The 18,625-nt window shown below is 38.5% G+C and overlaps 1 protein-coding gene across 1 annotated transcript in view; it reads right to left on the bottom strand.

Moving 5' to 3' along the window:
- Positions 1–4,266: 4,266 nt before the first annotated feature.
- LOC139725706 (vacuolar protein sorting-associated protein 41 homolog) overlaps positions 4,267–18,625 on the bottom strand; it is a 40,050-nt gene continuing 25,691 nt past the window's right edge. The window contains exons 17-25 of the mRNA XM_071636787.1: positions 18,341–18,391; positions 17,554–17,746; positions 16,752–16,892; positions 15,338–15,399; positions 13,932–14,006; positions 12,414–12,519; positions 11,483–11,527; positions 10,137–10,210; positions 4,267–4,598 (exon numbers count right to left, since the gene is read on the bottom strand). Of these exons, the coding sequence (XP_071492888.1) occupies positions 4,530–4,598; positions 10,137–10,210; positions 11,483–11,527; positions 12,414–12,519; positions 13,932–14,006; positions 15,338–15,399; positions 16,752–16,892; positions 17,554–17,746; positions 18,341–18,391 (816 nt within the window). The 3' untranslated portion in view covers positions 4,267–4,529. The remainder of the gene's footprint in view (positions 4,599–10,136; positions 10,211–11,482; positions 11,528–12,413; positions 12,520–13,931; positions 14,007–15,337; positions 15,400–16,751; positions 16,893–17,553; positions 17,747–18,340; positions 18,392–18,625) is intronic.

The raw sequence follows: 18,625 nt of genomic DNA on the forward strand, positions 1-18,625 counted from the left end.
TCTACTTGTATTCTACTTGTGTAGCGCTAATATCACAGCACTGCTGTGCATTTCTACTAATGTGCCAAAATCAGTCTATTATTTGTTGACATTCAGGCAAATGTATGCAGAGACACAAACTACATATGTATTATATGCAAATTTGTGCAATAGTCTTCAGTGACAAATGGTCATCCCACCAGGATTGGATACCTCAGAGTTAACAGATAAAAAAGATTAAATCATACATAAAGCAGATGAATCCAAGATTCTGAAATGATGTGGAATAGTGTACAGTGCCAGATCTGCAGTACAGTCAACCTTGCTAAAGTCGACCTCACATAAGTCAAATAATCGCCTAAGTCCAAAGTCTTTTCAAGCCCTCTTCTCTTTATATTCTATCAAGTTTTATCCCTCATAAGTCAAATTTTCCCTAAGTCGAAGCTGTTTCTTAAGACAAAATAGTTTCGACTTGGGCAAGGTTGACTGTACAACCTGTAGTTTCGAAAGTGGATCATCGCATTTGCTCACTGTGCTGCCGATGTTACAAGAAATGTATAACTTGAAGGAGAGGAAGAAGAAAAAAAACTTTCATATTTGTGCTTGTTCTCAATTGCAGATGTCACCAGCTCCCCTTCGAATGTCGATCAAATCGTGATATGGGGTTTCCTTCTGTGAAAAAAAAAAAAAAATGCTCTGGCTTTTGTGGCACAAATGTTATTATTCATAGACATTATATTTGGGAACATTGGACAATTTTGCTTGTAATGTGTGACATTTGGCTTGCAGCCAATATACTGTATTGTCTTGTAATATGCTTTCTTTGTTTTGCGGCCGATGTTTTGTACTGTTGTTCATTGGGCCTTATTGTGTACATGTGTACTGGCTGTTCACAACCAACCACTGTTTATCAGCCAGAGGGTTGACTGTACAGTGCCTCCCTGTTACATACATGTCTCCATAGTAGCATCTCCTGTGCAGTAGAAAATGCACTTTGAGGGTAGAAAACGCACATTTTACTTTTCTACCAGAATATAATTCATGCCAAGCCATGGTTACAGAGTGAAGCACTGCAAGCTGGTTTCACAGATAGGGTCTACGTAATGTTGGAGGGATGAGTGGAATGGAGCCATTTACAAGAGTTTGTATTTTTTTCTACACCAGTTTGACTGGGCCGATTCTGTCAACTAGATGAGAGCAGACATCGTTTTTCACGGTGTTCCTTCTGTATTGAACAGTAAAAATGCCTGTTGTGGTTGAAGACCAGGTAGCGTGGGTACACCATGTAATGGGAAGACTGGCCCGACTCAGATACAGTATACCAGTATTCCAGAATCCCTTGTAATGAATTGTTTGCAGCTTCTAGTGCAGTACGCACACAGTTGATAAGTGCTGACTGGAGTTGAACATTACCGACAAGCGTATGCCTTGTTGCACATATTCACTAAACGGCAGTTCTATCCTAGTTGGCTTGCACTAGTCGAGGTTCTAGATTATACCCTGGTGGGCAGCGAGTGAAGATTGTTTCAATCGAGGCCAACCTTCCCACCACACAGCCTTCCGATGCTACCTTGTGTTATTAGTGAGTTCCTGCGAGAGTGGCAAGTTACATACACTGGACGCAAATGACACACACAGTAGTACAAGGGGCTCAGTCATTGAATGTTTATATAGAAAGCTATATTTTATCTACATATAATATATCAAAAGCCAGCATGAACAAGATAAGCATGTAACCAAGGATTAATACAAGTGTGTGCAGAATTTTCAATACGTAGCTCGTTCCTCCACGTAGTATTAAAAATTATTAGACATCTGATTCTCACACAGCAAAATTATTTGATTAGTGTGGAGTATCACATTTCTTTTTTTCTGAAGAACTGTACATGTATTATATCTCGACTGTATTGACTTTATTGCACAGTTATTGTCTTTATTACATTCTCCATGAGAATAAATTTGATTCCTCCATGTGTATGTGTGTTCCTACCTATGCTACTTACTCTGGTTTTGGTCTCTTAATATCTACAAATGTATTTGTCTCCTTTGTATTTGTGAAGAAATGGATAAAGATATCTGAAACATTTTAACACAAGCATTGCAGAAATTTTGTCATTTTTATGCAACATTTCAGAGGCTTTCTCACAATAACTTTACCTCAAAACAGGATGGAATGTTTAAAAAGCTCAAATCAAAGAAGTATATCATCTGTACAATGTAATTTCTTCATGACAGACATCACCCTGTTTGCTAGAATATCTCCTCCTACTTGATTTGCAGGTAATTTTGGTTCCATTCATAATAATTCTTCTGCAACTTTGATTTCCAAGTGACCAAAAAGTCAAAAAGTATATGACTAGAATTTACCAAATTATTTGTGCCTACTCAGTTCACTTGAAGACCAATGTATGGCCATTGTTGCATTGATATACACTGTATTTCTCTTGATGTAAAACACATTTGTACAAAAACAAATTATACATCTTAATCTGAATGTATTCAAGAAGTATGATACAATTCTCAGGGGTAAACAAACCAGGATGGTGTGTCTTTATGATGAGGCTGTGTTCAATGACTTATAATTTATTCTCAATTCCTTGTCCCTACAGAAAGCAATACAGGACTGTCATGATGTTTTCATACATTTTGTACATGCCAACCAAAAAGCTGTGTGTAGTTCAACTCTACATGTGTTCAAAGTGTGCATTAATGCTGTACATCTAATCATTAATGATAACATAAAGTGTAATACGTGGATTGAAGACGGACTCAATATTATCTGTTTATAAAGTTTGTAATGTATCTCCTTCACTGCATTCTCCCTTTTGTGTATGTTGTATAATTGGTTGATAAGATCGCTAATTTCATGCTCATTTGTTCATTCATTTGTTCCTGTTCACCTTCTGTACTTGTGTACGAGTACACATATGTATTTATTACTAAGATGCAGGTGAGATATAATGATATAGATTGATGTACATGTATGTATATTTTGATCGCTAGATTGGAATGACATTCCCTCTAATTGCCATTCAATCAATGTAAAAAACATGATGTGCCTGTTTATATATAATTCAAATAAATTTCTAATGTCAGTAATGAGTTGTGGTCGACATTTTCATTTGATGTGACAGAAATATACAGAAATGATATAAAACAACATGATCTAACCCTTTGGTTCACTACATTGGTTGGACCATGATAAAAAACTTTTTCATCATGTGCGAGAAATACTCAAGTCAACAACTAAGGCCGTTTACAAAGTTCTCATTCTTACAATGAACTTTCCCCCATAGCTGGTGAGTAGATGTACATATAAGAACAGTTTACCTACTGTACGAGCTGAAATTTTCGCATACAGATATTTTCGTGAATTGCTACTTGGAGGACATTTTCGCATGTTGTTAATTTTGCGGTTGCGAGGGTCTAACTGAACTTAGTTATTCGGGCGTTGTTATTTTCGCGGTTCAAAGGCGATTCGCGAAATTCACGAAAATAAAACCACCGCGAAAATTTCAGCTCATACAGTATCCCATGTGCTAAACAAACACCAAACAAAACCTACTCGCCCATAAATAACAACTTTTCACACAAGTTCCTGTGTCACTTTGACCTATGGCCTCAACAATATAAATGGACTCAGAAATTTATGAACAACCATTTACATGAACTGTAGTAGACCTTTAAACTTTATGTGAGACAACTAGAAACCTCTTGTAATATATGAAAGAGCATACAATTCTAAGGGGAATTCAAAGTTTATCTGATGAAAATCAGCTTTGATCTGGCCGAGATATAAAAAAACAGAGTAAAATCAAAGTGGTCCTAATGAAAGGGGGGTCCCACCTTTCATCAGTATCCCTCTCTCTCTTTTATTTTTAATACTCGGCCATTTAAAAACCAATTTCCATCAAATTATCTTTGAATAATTACAGTCAGTTGGAACTCCATCCATTAAGCAGCCTTGTTATAACCAATGCTGGTCTCTCTGTTCTGCTACTGTTGATTTGCAATTTTTGCTATTTCTGACCTGCATACATGTTTATTTTTGTAATTGTTCTCTTCTACAATCTTCACTTGGTTAGCAAAAGACTACCACGGGGTAGCAATCTTCACTTGGTTAGCAAGAGACTACCACGGGGAACCTCGCTATATAACAAGCTACAATGTACTTGGGACTACTGAAATTTCAGCCTCGTAACGAGTATCTCACCAAATCATGAATAGACAAAAGACTAAAAAGAGCAATAGGACCTTGTTATATCAGGTATCCTACTACAGTACATCCGACCTCGTTATGACGAGGTTCCACTGTACTGCACTAAACTTTGGATACACTTGGCACCCCCTCTGGCTCGGAACTGATAGAACTGATATTCAATATAACCTTGACGATCATAAAAGTGACTACAATTACCGATGAAGGGTACAAATGGGCAATAGCATGATGCAAAAATCATGTGCTGCTCTCGGTTTCGAACAGTCTCAATATTCTGTGGGAAACGAGGGAGCCACATTGAGCGTTTTGAGCGGGGGCAACGTCGGGATCATCATCTCATGAAGGCCGACGCTACACTTCCCGGACCGCGTCGCTGCGAGTGGCAGATCAGACAGTGAGTCTGTAAGGGAAAGAGAGACGATGCAAACACAACAATAATGATTACAGTTTTCTTGACAACATCAATTTACATTAAATGGACTGTTTAGTTGGCAGACGCCCTCATGAGCACATTCTGCAGTGTAGGGTTCCATGCACACATGCATATAAAAGATTTGTTTTGTGTTTGCTTTTTTTTAATGAAATTGTCAATTGTCTCTGAATGACTGCATAAGGAGAAGCCTGGGCTCCATATGTTTTGTAGCAAATGTAGCAAATACTTTAATATCCAAGAAAAAAAATGGTGTGTGGTCAACCAGCATTCACTGGGGCTCATACATCTTTTTTTTTTTTTTTTAAATTTAAAACATTGTCCATGATATTACGTTTTTTTAACGTGTCCTCTCTTTCATACATCAGCAATATAGCTGATGGAATGTGTTAGAGGTGCCAATGCACACTCAATAATTCATGCATATTTTGCACTACTCTTGGCTCAATGGAGTAGATTTTAACCATGAAGTTTATATTTCAACCATCTTGGAGAGTTCAGGTCCATGAGGGTTTGTTGTGCAATTTGTGAACATTCAAAGTGCTGTCAATAAAGTGTTTTAGTAGTAGCCATGACAACAACAACAACAACAACAACAACAACAACAACACCAACACCAACACCACCAACAACAACAACAACAACAACAACAACAACAACAACAACAACAACAACAACACTACTGACATACGTGTACATTTGGGATGCCCACAATTTTTCTTTTATCATGGCTACTAGGCCATGGGGTGAAGCTGAAAAAGAGGCTTAGAAAATGGGTTTCGTTCCAGCAACACTGGCACTACTTTCTGAATGCGGAAATGTGATGTTTTGTACATCCTAAATATACTGTAAAAAGTTCTCCTCGAAATATCCTGCAGTTTTTGCGAAAATCCATATTTTATCAACTGCGACCAGCAGCCCAATACACATATCGTAATGGGGCTGCGGATTGTAGCATTTAGGATCATGACAGGGAAGTATCGCGGACAAATGTCAACCTTAAATCGAACAAAAATTCTTCAATTTGAAGACTTACAAGTAAGGTTGAAGTATTGACAACAGGGTTCGTGCAAGGTTTGGTTCTACATATAGTCATTTTTTGTTCGATTTGATGACTTAATATGACTAGGTCGAGAGGAATCTGGGAGAGCTACGCTGAATTGACGGTCAGCGCAGGCGCACACATCACTGCGCACAAATTTCGTATCCATTGACTGGATATTAGATGTCTGTGTGTGCATGCGCTGGCCGTCAATTCAGTGTAGCTCTCCCAGTTTCCTCTCGACCGAGCCACATTTAGTCATCAATTTGAACAGAAAGGAACTATTTGCAGAAGCAAACCTTGCACGAACTCTGTTATCAATACTTCAAATTTATTAATAAGTCTTCAAATTGAAGATTTTTTCCCGATTTTAAGTTGATATTTGTCCGCGATAAAATATTCGTCATGATCCTGTATGCTACAGTTCACAGCCCCATGACGCTATGCGTATGGGGCTGCTGGCCGCAGTTATGCGTATGGGGCTGCTAGCCGCAGTTATGCGTATGGGGCTGCTAGCCGCAGTATAGTTCCCATAGTGTTTCTCAGCTGAAATGCATATACACATTTGTAAAGCACTGCTTTTAGCCATATACCTAGAAAAAAAAGTGAAGTTTTGGTTTAATAGTAGCATTATATCTCATGTTTCAGCTTTTCCTGATGCTGGCTATGCAAAGGAGGACAAGAGCAAAGTGGTTCAAGACCATATGAGAGAGAGCACTGACTGACCGTCAGAGGTCAAGGCAAATGCCTTATATTCTGTTCAAAGACATGTTATTAATCAAATGACTAATCATTCAAGGCAAAAAAAGAGAAAAAAAATCAGTGTGTTTGTTTGTGTGTGTGTCCGTGTGCATGTGGGAGAATCTTATTGTACACACACACACACACACACACACACCCTCACATGCACACACACATACGCACACACATAGTTATGAAGATTCAATATACCCAAGTGTATTAAAATATTATTCTTCATGCCTTGGCCATTTATCACATCAGCATCATAAAAAAGATTATCATAAACATGAACACACACAATGATATAATACATGTACTGATCAGTGCATTACACATACACAGGTGCATAAAAACGCTGACATATATACACTCACACGCACACATACAAACTCATTTACACACATGAGACATTACTATTAAACAGATCATATTGTTTATCAGTAAACATGTTTTTCTTTTCTTCTTCTTCTTCTTCTTCTTAAGAAGCTTTAATATACTTAGATCACATAGTAATCACGTTGTTCATGAAATATTATACATTACTTTAGCACTAGAAAATTTAATCTTCATAAAATTTCCTGAAGTTTTCATTGCTATCATTAGGTTACAACATGGTGGGACACTACCTCCTTTCATGTAAGATAGCTCAAAATGATAATCAGTCAAATTTTCTAGTTTTAATAAATTTCCTGGAACATTCCATGGTCCAAATATCCTTGAAAGGGTGTAAAAGTTTTGAAAAATGCCAATACATAAAATAAAGGCAAAATTATAGTTTACCCATTCATGAGTGAAAACTGTTGGATTCTGCATTGGAGGCAATGTGTACCTGAAAATCTTGGAGAGAATAAAACAGGTTTGGCATTAAAAATTATGATAACATTGCAATTAACATCCAATATCAGAGGATCTGTGCAAACCTGACTCAACTTATGCACAATTTTCATTTGGCTGGTGTGTATTAGTTTTAGCAAACTGATTTTGTACTCACACCTACATTGTACTGACCTTTCTACATGAACATTCTGTTTCAGTATTAATAATACAATGTAGTTACATATTTTTTTCCCCAGAGTGGGAGAAACAAATTTTAATCGTAGTCATTCAGTTTTATGAAAAAAAAATCACACTTAGGAAAACATCTTTCTTCTTAGAATAATTCAACCCTAATCAAATCATAATAGTGGGCAGAAATGTTTGCTAAAGGGCGAACAATCACATACTGAGGCAAGGAGTCAAAACATGTTGCATAAACATTGGCATTCAAAATACAGGAAGCAATCTGTATTACAAAGACATTTTATCATGCACAACTTTGGTAAGATGTCAATTCTTGAATATCAATCACATTGACCAAAGCATTGGTGCATATACAGTACATTCTGTTGTTTCTGAACTTTGCACTGAAGTTCTTTGTGTATGTGTGTGAATGTTTCAGTGGTGTATAGGCCTATATATTGCTCCATTTTATCAAGGACAACTTATAGTAACATGACAATGTTTTCATGCTTCAATATCAATCATATTAACCTTTTTCCCATGGCAAGTAATGAGCAGGTTGACTCTGTTGCAAATGATGCATTTCACAGGCAACACAGCAGAACCTGAAGAGCTTCCAGAAGAAAATCTTGATCTTGATGTGAGCGTCTTAGGGGAGGAAACAGATGCTCCTGCTGACGGACCAGGCTCCTCCTTCAGCTTTCGTTTCTGAGCGAGATTCAGGCGTTTGCTATCTATAAACCTCTTGTAGCACGTTTCATGGAATCCTATTTAATACAATGGAGAAATGAACAGCAATGATTAGCCGTTGGATTTTGTTAGGGGGAAAAAAGGTTAAATGCTAGAGGGAGGGGTTGAACATTACACTCAATATATCATTAAATGTACGGTAGACTATTGACTGCCAATATTTGAATCTTGTAATTACCAATACACAGGCCCTAGTACTATGCCAGGTAATCATTAACACCTCATGATCATTGTCATCATCAACTACTTCAACTTGTACTTGCAGTGCAATTACTGATTTTAGATTACATCTACAGCTTTCAGCACCTGATCACATGCAATATCAATTATCATAATTATGAATACAACTGCCTTATCATCATTAATCCTAGTAATCCTTGGCCTTTCACTATCACCACCACCCACTGCTTTATAGTTTGGCACAACATAATGGTAATCAGATGTTTTAGGGAGTTTAATTGTTGCAATTATGTTATTGTCATTGTTGGTCTTTTAGATCTATTTATATCAAATATTAATAAGTTTAATTTAATGAGATGCTAAATGTGTGTTTTGAGGGAGGATTCGCCAATTTCGGGGTGAGAGAAACAGGATGGATTTTTAATATTAATACTCCATGGCCATGATTATGAAAATATAAATTTACATGCAGTTTAGACCTTTTTCAATCCAGTCCTGTGTGTCAAGACTTTTACAAAACAACATCACCGATCAGCTACATCAACCTAACCTGGGCTGTACATAGAACAACATGTAAAATTACATCTAGGCCTAGGCGACATTTTATAACGGCGCTATGCCATGCCAAGGTGAAATTCAAGATAATTTATCTAAGTAACAGACACGCTAACGGCTAAGCTACCGCATTAGCGCTCATTATAACATACACAAGCAACGTTCATAACATAGCTATTAAACGTTGTACAATTGTACTTGTAGTCATCATGGTCATTAACATTATGAGTGAGACTGCACTGCAGTGTCGACTGCTACGACTCGACTGTACGCACGTAAACTAACCTGTAAATTATCCTACTACGTAGGTTGCAGTCAGTCCCCCTGAGCAGCTGAATCACTTCGTTCTGGTCTGCGATTTCACGGTCTCCCCCACTCAGTTTGATCCACTCTTTGGCACACAAAATAGGTTTCGTCTATCTTAGGTTTGTCATAGCCGTGAAATTTTCAAACTTCATCGATATTACATGCATAATAACGCATTAAGTTTCGGCTGAGCAGACGACGTAGACGCGTCGACAGGCTCACAGGGGGCGGCCATTTTGACTCGTAAACAATAATTCTCGATTCGGATTGGATAACATACATCACATGATCGTTCGCGAATGAATATCGTACACGGCAAAGTGTACATATTCAGCTCCTCAGTGACAAAAAAGTTCACTGTTTCCCCCTAAATTACCAAAATACTGCAGGAGGGTTTGTGTCGAACTTTTTCCTGTAGCCTTTTTGGTTATTTGTTTACACGTAGCTGTGGAGAAATTTTAGTGCCGCAGTTGTCGGAACGAAACAAGCGAAAAAACCAGCTCACCCCATGGCCTATACCGCTAAAACACTGAATAATTGGTGCTTATTTATGTTGATGAAGGGCAATTTGTCAATTAGTTGCAATATAAACTGGATGCAAGAATTCAAATAAAGGGCAATAAACATCATCTATATTTTGTCAACTTGGCTGTTTCCGCTGTCAAGCGTAAGCTTATAGGTTACAGCCTTTATCTGCAGTTGCTCCCCTTAGATTGTACCTTTAAATTGTTTTTCTCTATTATCAAAGTACAGTGTACTTGTATAAAATTATTGTCAATATTTTGTATCAATCAAGTTTATTACTTCATTAAAAATCCTATGATTTGTACAAAAGAAAAGTATATCTGTATACTACATTTGCCATAAAATTGCAGAAATAAATATCAAAATATCAAAATATCAAAATATCAAATATCAAATATCAATCAATTTACCATGTTCTGTGACAGAAGGCATTCTTCATGGAAGGTGTGGTGGCAGTAGAAGACCACTGTCACTGGGGGCGGCTCTGAGAAGAAGAAAGAAAAAGATACTCCTCATGAAGTAATACTGGCATCATCACATTGGGATAAATAGAATTGTGGCAAAAGATACTTGCCTGTTCTGGCTACAACAAAAATGTCCGTTTTGTATGAGGATGTAGGAGAAAACAGAGCAATACAGTGTAGATAGACAGACAGATAGAAGGACAGACAGATAGGTAGATAAATCCAAAGATATAGCTGGGTTCTGGACAGATAGGTACACTGTAGATAGACAGATAGATATATTGATGGTTCCAAGACATTTGCTCTTATAGAATATCTGCAGGCTAAGCCACACATAAACTCTACCCGCAAACATAACCCTAATTTAACCCTAATCCTAATCCTCGCATCAGACTAAACATAAAAACCTTTCACAACCCTAACCAAAATAAGACTGGAACAACTGCTGCATATTAAAGCAAATGTGATGTCGCCAGATTGCTGAGGTAGGTACAAAGTAGGTAGATAGAACGACAGGTAGATGGACAGGTATATAACGTAGATAGATTGGTAGTACATTGTAGATAGATTAGTTGAGAGAGAAAGAGTGGAGGTGGGGGGGGGGATAAGGAGGGAGGGAGAGAGGGAGGAAGGAAGAACTACAAGAGAGGGACAAAAAGAGGGATATGAAAATGTGATCAACCCCAAGATAAGCTAACAAAGAAAAGGAAATGTTCTTTCACCCTTTTAAAGTGCCTACTGAGTTTTCAGCCGCTGCCAAAGAGTTATTCCTTCACTGCCAGACTTATTCAAAGACTTTTAATGATAAATAACAATACCTGACATCAACAAAGCAACAACAATAAAGTCAACAGGCAAGCAGTAACAATAAGGATGTGCCTAGGGATGACTACAGCACTAAAATCAGTCATGTATACAATACAGTCTGCTAAAATCAGTAGGCAAAGACAATGAAAGTGTGCCAACTGTATGAAAACGAGGATGTGGTACACCACTGAATGGCTGTATACATGAAAATAGCACTCACGTAGAGATAAGTACAGTGGACTCCTGTTATAATGAAGTCCTCGGGACCGGCATTCCTTTTGTTCTATCAAGATTTCGTTATAACTGAACAAATAAACAATAAAAAACATACACTGTAGAGCGGATAATTTTGCGGCCCTGAATTTTGTACTTCTTTGTAACCGGAATTTCATAATTATAACTGTGTTTGTTATAACTGGGGTGCACTGTATTGGTATACACAAAACGGAGCATTAAAAGGTTAATACAAAACCCTTGAAACTTACCAGAATTCTGCAGAGGCTGGTGGCAGCAGTCGCAAGACTGTCGTTCTATCACAGGGAGGAAGCAGAAATGAGATTTTAGAAGCAGAAAATATAGCCAGTATATGACAATCTCAGACATTCTAACCTTTTTGACTGAAAATATGGATGATTTGGCTCAAAAGTAGGAAAGAAAGAGCGCTTCCCATACAAGTGTGTCGTCAAATTATCAAGAAAAATAGGAGACTCCTATTGAAACAGGAACTTGGAATGGTCAAAATGCAGATTCTTTCCTTTATAAAGTCAGAATGGTTGGGGGAGGTCTGCAATATCTTTCAGAGATGCAAGAAAAGCAAAGGCACTGTGATGAAGCAGTGACATAATGACATCAAGTGCATTCGATGGAGATTTAACAAATTAGGACAAAGCAGAGTCAAGTATAAGGATGACTAAAAGTATAAAAGAAGTGAAAATTGAATAGGTGATATCAAGTTGCGAAAATAAATAGTCCTAAAATTGTCCAAACATATTGGCATTATTGAATTATTTGAATTATTACAGAAGAAACATTTTTTCATTCATCTGTTGCTTTTGCAGTGATTTCCTTGTGTAGCTCTTCTGATACCTATCAACAAGTGTCAACGAGAGTCTGAGAAATCATCTCAATATTTGACTTGCAGGGGCAGGGGCAGGGGCAGGAAAAAGGAAAATTGCAAGTGAAGTGTCTACGACCACTACACCGGGCAGTGTTGTGTGTGATTCAAAGGACAGTCTTCTAAATACCAGGTAGTTTCCTAGGTCATGGCTGTGGACTTTTAAAACATGTTTAGTGTTGGGTTAGATTCAAAGGACAGTCATCTGTATGCCAGGCAGTTTCCTAGGTCACGGCTGCGGACTTTTAACACGTGTTACCTCTGGTGTAGAGAAATTTGTGACCGCTTCCATAGGCACCTACCATCTATCTGTACCCTGACACCGCGCTTCTGGATCTTGTTGAGTCTCTTCATGAGGGAGAAGCAGTCCGACACCAGGATCTTCTTACACCCTTCTCTCAGCATGATCTATGGTGCGATGCAGTAAAGACAGGTCAAACTTACAGTGTATGTGTTGCAAATCTTAAAGGTTCGAGAACATCGGCCCTCTCCAGCCATCTAGATGGTCTGTGTTCATTTCTTACATTGCCACACTTTGGACTATCCTTGTCATAAACACAAGCCAACTGATGACACTGAGGTCATATATATTTACTCTCAACTGCTGGTGTCATGTAGTTGTACACCAGCTTACTCTGGATTTCCAGTTACAAGTGTACATACACCAATCCACGTGAAGTTCAGGTGTTTCTTACAACACAGTACTCTAATCTGTCCATTTCATACCCTTTATCTGCCCATCCTGAACTTCCAGTATCATGTACACCTGTACAGTCTTGACTACTGGTGTCAAATACACCAGAATACTTTAGATTTCAAATTGCATCTTATACACTTGTACGCTTTGCTGCATTGCTGAAAAACATACATATTTTGTACACTGAACACTCTACTGCGATTGTCAACATACACAACACTCTGGACTACTAAGATTAGGAACACAGTAAACTCAACAGTTTGAATATAATTCAAAGTAAGACCAACTTCTACCAAGAGCTAACAAAAAAATATCTTTGGAGTAAAAAGGGCCCTGAGCTTTCGATCCAAGCAGAGTCTTTGTCAGAGGCCAAATATGACTACCAAGTGGGTATCAAAAGCAATCACATACTCGTAATATGTGATTGCTTTGATTGTGATTGCTTTGATACACATGGACTACACACAACAAACACAGTCTGAGGAGGGCTAGGAACACAGAACAATGAAAACAAAAGGGGTGGGTTAAAAGTCAAAGGCAGGGAGCCAGACAGGTATAAGGAAGGGGGATTAAAGCAGGAGGGGGGGGGGGGGGTGAACAGACAAAGGCAGAGGTAGGCCAGTGATGATCCCAAGATCATTGGGGGCAACCTGTGAAGGATAAAGATGAATAGGGAGGCAGCATCAAACAAGATCAGGAACAACAAAGGGATAAAGAATGGGAAAAGAGAGAAATAGCATCAGCAAGAGTGAAAGGGGCAGGGGGTGGGGGGGGGGGGGAGGGGAGGTGAACAAGCAGTGAGCCATAAACCTGGTATACATGTACAAGGATGTGGGGGGAAAAAAAGAAAGTGCGAACCAACCAACAACAAACATAAAATATATAAAAATATCTTTAACAGACCTTCACGATTCGAGTGAAAAACACTAATTCACATAATTCAATACAATTTAACATTTCTTGTATCATTCCTCCAGAGTGTTATATTTTTTTTGGGATTGACAGCAATGAGTGGCCTTGAATACTCTATTGCTATATTAAAACAAATGTAGCAGATGATGAAAGCAATGAGTACCATGACTATACGTCCCACAGTAAAAACAGCCGATTGACACACACGTACCTGTAAATTGTAATCATGTAGAATCTTGACAAGTGAATCCCTCAGGCCTGGTATTTCCATTCCTGCCTTGATCCTCTGATATATGACAGGTTATGAATAGTCGGGGAAAAAAGAAAATGCTGAAGTTTAACTACTGCCAATTCTTCATTATAAACATGAACTTTTACCCTTTTACTGTATTTGTAAAAAACATGTGGATAACATGTTGGTATGAAAGATTATGGGGGGGGGGGGGCAACCTTAAGAGTCCACCCAATAGGATCATCTCATTGCCAGGACAGTCATGGGAAATACTGACAAACAAAACTTGCATGGAATTAACTTCATGAGTAAAGAACCTTATGCACACTTCAATTGTCTCCATGGTTACCAGCTTGAAGGAGACAGAGGTCCATTTCATATTGATCACACCTGCAGTGGTATCATTGAGAGTTAGCATTTATAATAGCAGATTGTAGCCATACCAGGTAATCATTTGTGACCGTGCATGACAAAATTAACAAAAAGCCACACGCACTGATTTTGTGTGAGGACTGAAAATAGGTGAAATGGGTCAACCTGGGGAATTTTGAGTTTTTCATATTTTCTGAAAGAGCAAGTCTTCTTCTACATTGTACATTATGCTGAAGTTGGGATCATAAAACGAACAGGTAATAGTGTTTTCAGCAGTTTTCTTTTTCTCGAATACTTTTTTGTAGAATAGTGTGATAAGGTGTATCTTATACAGTCCCCTTTTCATTTCTTAAAAAACCCTGTACACACTCTTCACTTTCAACTGTAATGAATTTAGAAAGGATGATGTTACTGCTTTGAAAGTTGGTATTAATCATGGACATAATGGGTTAATAAAGCATGCTCAATTTCAGCTTAATCTGATAATCCCTTCATTGTTATTGCTCCAGTGGTTTACATCCTGTTTTTTTTTTGTCCCATTCATCACACAGCTAGCACTACTTGGGAAAGATTTAACGTTTGAATAGACCCTGTACTTCAGAGCCTCTTTCCTCAGTTCACAGTTTTCCAGAGTGCATGCTTTCTTTCCAATAGGTGAGGAGATTCCATTTCAATTGAGTTATACATCGTTTTAAAGCTTAAAGTCTGCTCTTTCAGAATCTGCTCTTAACTAAAAATCTATGTCTGGTGACTTTTTGTTGGTTTTGTGATGCAGGGTCACATAATTCAACTTGTGTTTAATCTGAAATATAATGCCTGGGTTTAAATTAATATTTCAGCATTACAAACACATACATTAAACACTTGAATGTGTTCATTGTTTTCATTTCTGTTGTCATACTCTACTAAATCTACACAGAAGACTGGAATTCCTATTTTGTGTCATTTTTTCACAAGAAATGCATCCACACATGATCAAGCTTACAGTCACAGATTGATAATATAGCACCAACCTTGATTAGGATGATGGGATCCACATGCGTTCCAATGTTGTTGAGTAGGCCAGTGATGAATGCTGAAAGGAAAATGTATACAGTAGAAAGCACAAACTTTTATGGTATTAAAAAGTAAATCAGTGAGGAACATAAAAGTCAAATAAATATAAACAGAGTGACACAATATGGTCTCAAAAATTTGTTGTACAAATCCACCTTCTCAATGCAAAAACATGCAAGAAACAACAACATATTAAAATATTAATAAGACATCATGTTACTTGACAGATCCAAATGGCAAAGCCTGTTGTTGGATTTCATTGACTTATGAAGCAATAACAAGTAATCTTTTCAACTGCATGTAGATTGCATGTGTGTAGAAGTAACACACACTCCAAGAACAACTCCATGGAAAGGGGTGGGAATGGAGGCTCAGAAAGATATGCAAATATCATGTTCATCCAGATATATAATATGCTGAATTTAGAATGGTCACTGGAAAGCACAGTTGCTGCAACAGAAAAACAGTGGATCGTTCTTCTCATTGTGTCTGAATTTTTATGAATTTGAACTAACAACAAAGCTCTTCCAATTAACAGAAGCTTAGGAAAGTAGCAGCATAGACAGCAAACAAGCCAAACACCAAATAAAACAAAGATTTTTGATAGAGTGCGGAGGGCAAAGAAATTGCTGGCTACTTCATGTTATTGCACTACAGATCATCAACAGATCTTTTTTCACCCTCTGCATGCCATATCAATTCTCGCTATCGCCAATGACGTACAAAACTCCTGCGCATGCTAAAGAGCTCTGTCACGGGTGCACTGTGGGATTCCTCGATCCATTGTTCGCTTCCGGTTGTCTAACCCGAGTCGCAGTTCCCATACGATTCATAGAGTTCATTGTCTGCTTTTCCGTTGTTAGCCCTTTTTTTCTTGGCTATAATTCAGCTTAAAAGAGTTGAAAGTGTCCATAAAGCTTTACTGATTTGCGGTCACTAGAGCCATGGTTCACTACTGCAAGGCTTCAATGTGCTGGTCACATGATGGAAAGCGAAGAAATCTTCAACAAAAAATACCTCTTTATAAAGACAGAGCGTGTTGTAAGTGCATGTGCAGCCAAAACCGGGGCAAGTTTGCCCCATGAGCTATCTCATAATGCATCTAAAACGCTGCTCTGCGCATGGCACCTACGTATTGGCGATACCTTCAATTACCTGTCCACAGGTATGTGTGTGAAATTTGCACACATTTGACTCATTGGCACAGATATGAGTTAATTTCAAAGCATGCACCTGATCCTCAGCTGTGAGTCTGTGTCTCTCTTAAAAACAAACAAACCAAAACCTAACAACAACAACAAATTCTACAATCAATTTGGAATTAAAAGCAACAAGGCTTTCATCAGCGACCAGGTCACTGCAAGGACTCACGTGGTTTGTCCATGGAGTAGTCGATGAGGTCGTCCCAGAGCTCGGCGTCGTCGTGCTCTTTGGCGAAGACGATGGCCTGCTCGACGTCCTTCAGCTCCTCGGTGATGAGTCGCAGGGCCTGCTTGGTGTTACCCATCCGTCCTGGTGAACGCACGCGGAGGGAAAAAGTCGAACATTACTCTTCCATTACACCCATCTGCAGCTAACCCTCCCACACCCAACGTACCAACACCAATATGCCCACTTCTGATCACCAGCTGCAGTGGCATACACTGTACTTCAATTTTCGGCCTAGACATTACACTTCTTCATCTACTTTCGATACCAGATGCAATGCATATTGGGGGGAAAAAAGTATCTGTGCCCTTTTATTTGCCTACCATTCTGTAGTATGATAGAACAAAGTTAAGTTGACCACCACACGTAATCAACTAAGATGCCTCAACTTACTTGTGCAATTACTATGTTGTGCCTTGTTTCTTTTTGTGCCAGGGACTTTGGGTAGTGTGTGCAATGCTGTGGGTTTTTCTTGTCAAAAGCACACGCAGAGTTAAGCATGCACCTCTTTTACATGTAGAAGCAGTCCACTCATCTTGGTATTGAACATTGGGAATGAACTTTTTAACCTCTCTGTGATGGAAACAATTCTTCATCAACTTTTGCCAGACTATACAAAAACACATTGAATTTCAAACATCAGACTTTTCCAAACTGTGCAAGAGCTGGACACTGACAAGTTCAGCAACCTTTGACTTTTGACCCTTGACCTGGAGGTCTGCGGTGGACCTTCTACGGAACTCACCGAGCAGAAAGACCATCTCCTTGGTAAAGTTCCGCTGCTCGCACTGGTCCAGGGCCTGCTGCAGCGGGTAGTAGTTGCTGGTCTTCAGAAAGGGCAGCAGCCGCTCCCGGTCGAATTCGGCGTACAGCTCCACCTGCATGGCGTGGAAGTCGCGCCCCTGGTTGGCGTCTTTCTGGAATAGCGCGTCCAGGTACTGAGTGCGAGGTGGGGGTGGTGACACAGATAGATGCAGAGAGAAATTCATTTCCAAAGTATTACCTTGGTAAACCTTATCTTACAGTAATGCTGAATTTTAAATCTTCTTCCTTTTAATGGTTGAAGTTTGAGTGCAACACTATCTACATGTACATTACTTCTTCTTTTTTTATATGAAGAATAGGGTGGATATACTGTGTACTTACTAAACCAATGAAGTTTGCAATGACACATTGATATGCAATATCTTTGTATTATTGTTAAGCACGAGAAAGGTTTAACCCCTTGATTCAGTTCAAGCAGAACATACAAAATTCTGCAACTAAATGTATGGCATGTGAGGGAACCACATTGTTTTCTGTCCTTTCAAAAAAAAGGAACATACTAGTCCTTGCACTGATCACATTTTATTCCTTCAAGCATCATTCAATGAATTTTGTTCCTTCAAGCATCATTCAATGAATTTTGTTCCTCCAAACATCATTAAATGAATTAGTAAAACAAGAATCATGAGAAATAAAAACAAATGTTTCACGGCAAAAAATTGAAATTTCATAAATAGATGGAACACAAATGGTTCTCTCTATCTTACCAGGTACAGTAACCTCCGATCTTCCTGAAGTTGCGATACCACTTTCTTTACCTAAAGGAGAGAGAAAAAGAAGATATAATGTGCCCATTTCAGCATGCATCATAGTCTGTCCATAAAGACGTCTCTTCCGAATGCTGTTACAGCAAAGAGACCAGCAGCAAACAAAATGTTATATTTTTACAGATGTAGACCCAACCTTTGTTCAGTATCTTGTCATTTTTAAGTACGACTAATTAAGAAATGCATCAGCACTGTGTACACAGCAGGACATAACGACTGCTTGAC

Source organism: Diadema antillarum, unplaced genomic scaffold (assembly GCF_040938485.1).
Source record: "Diadema antillarum isolate AM-2024a unplaced genomic scaffold, OU_Dant_1.0 seq00000054_RagTag, whole genome shotgun sequence".
Lineage (NCBI taxonomy): Eukaryota > Metazoa > Echinodermata > Echinoidea > Diadematoida > Diadematidae > Diadema > Diadema antillarum.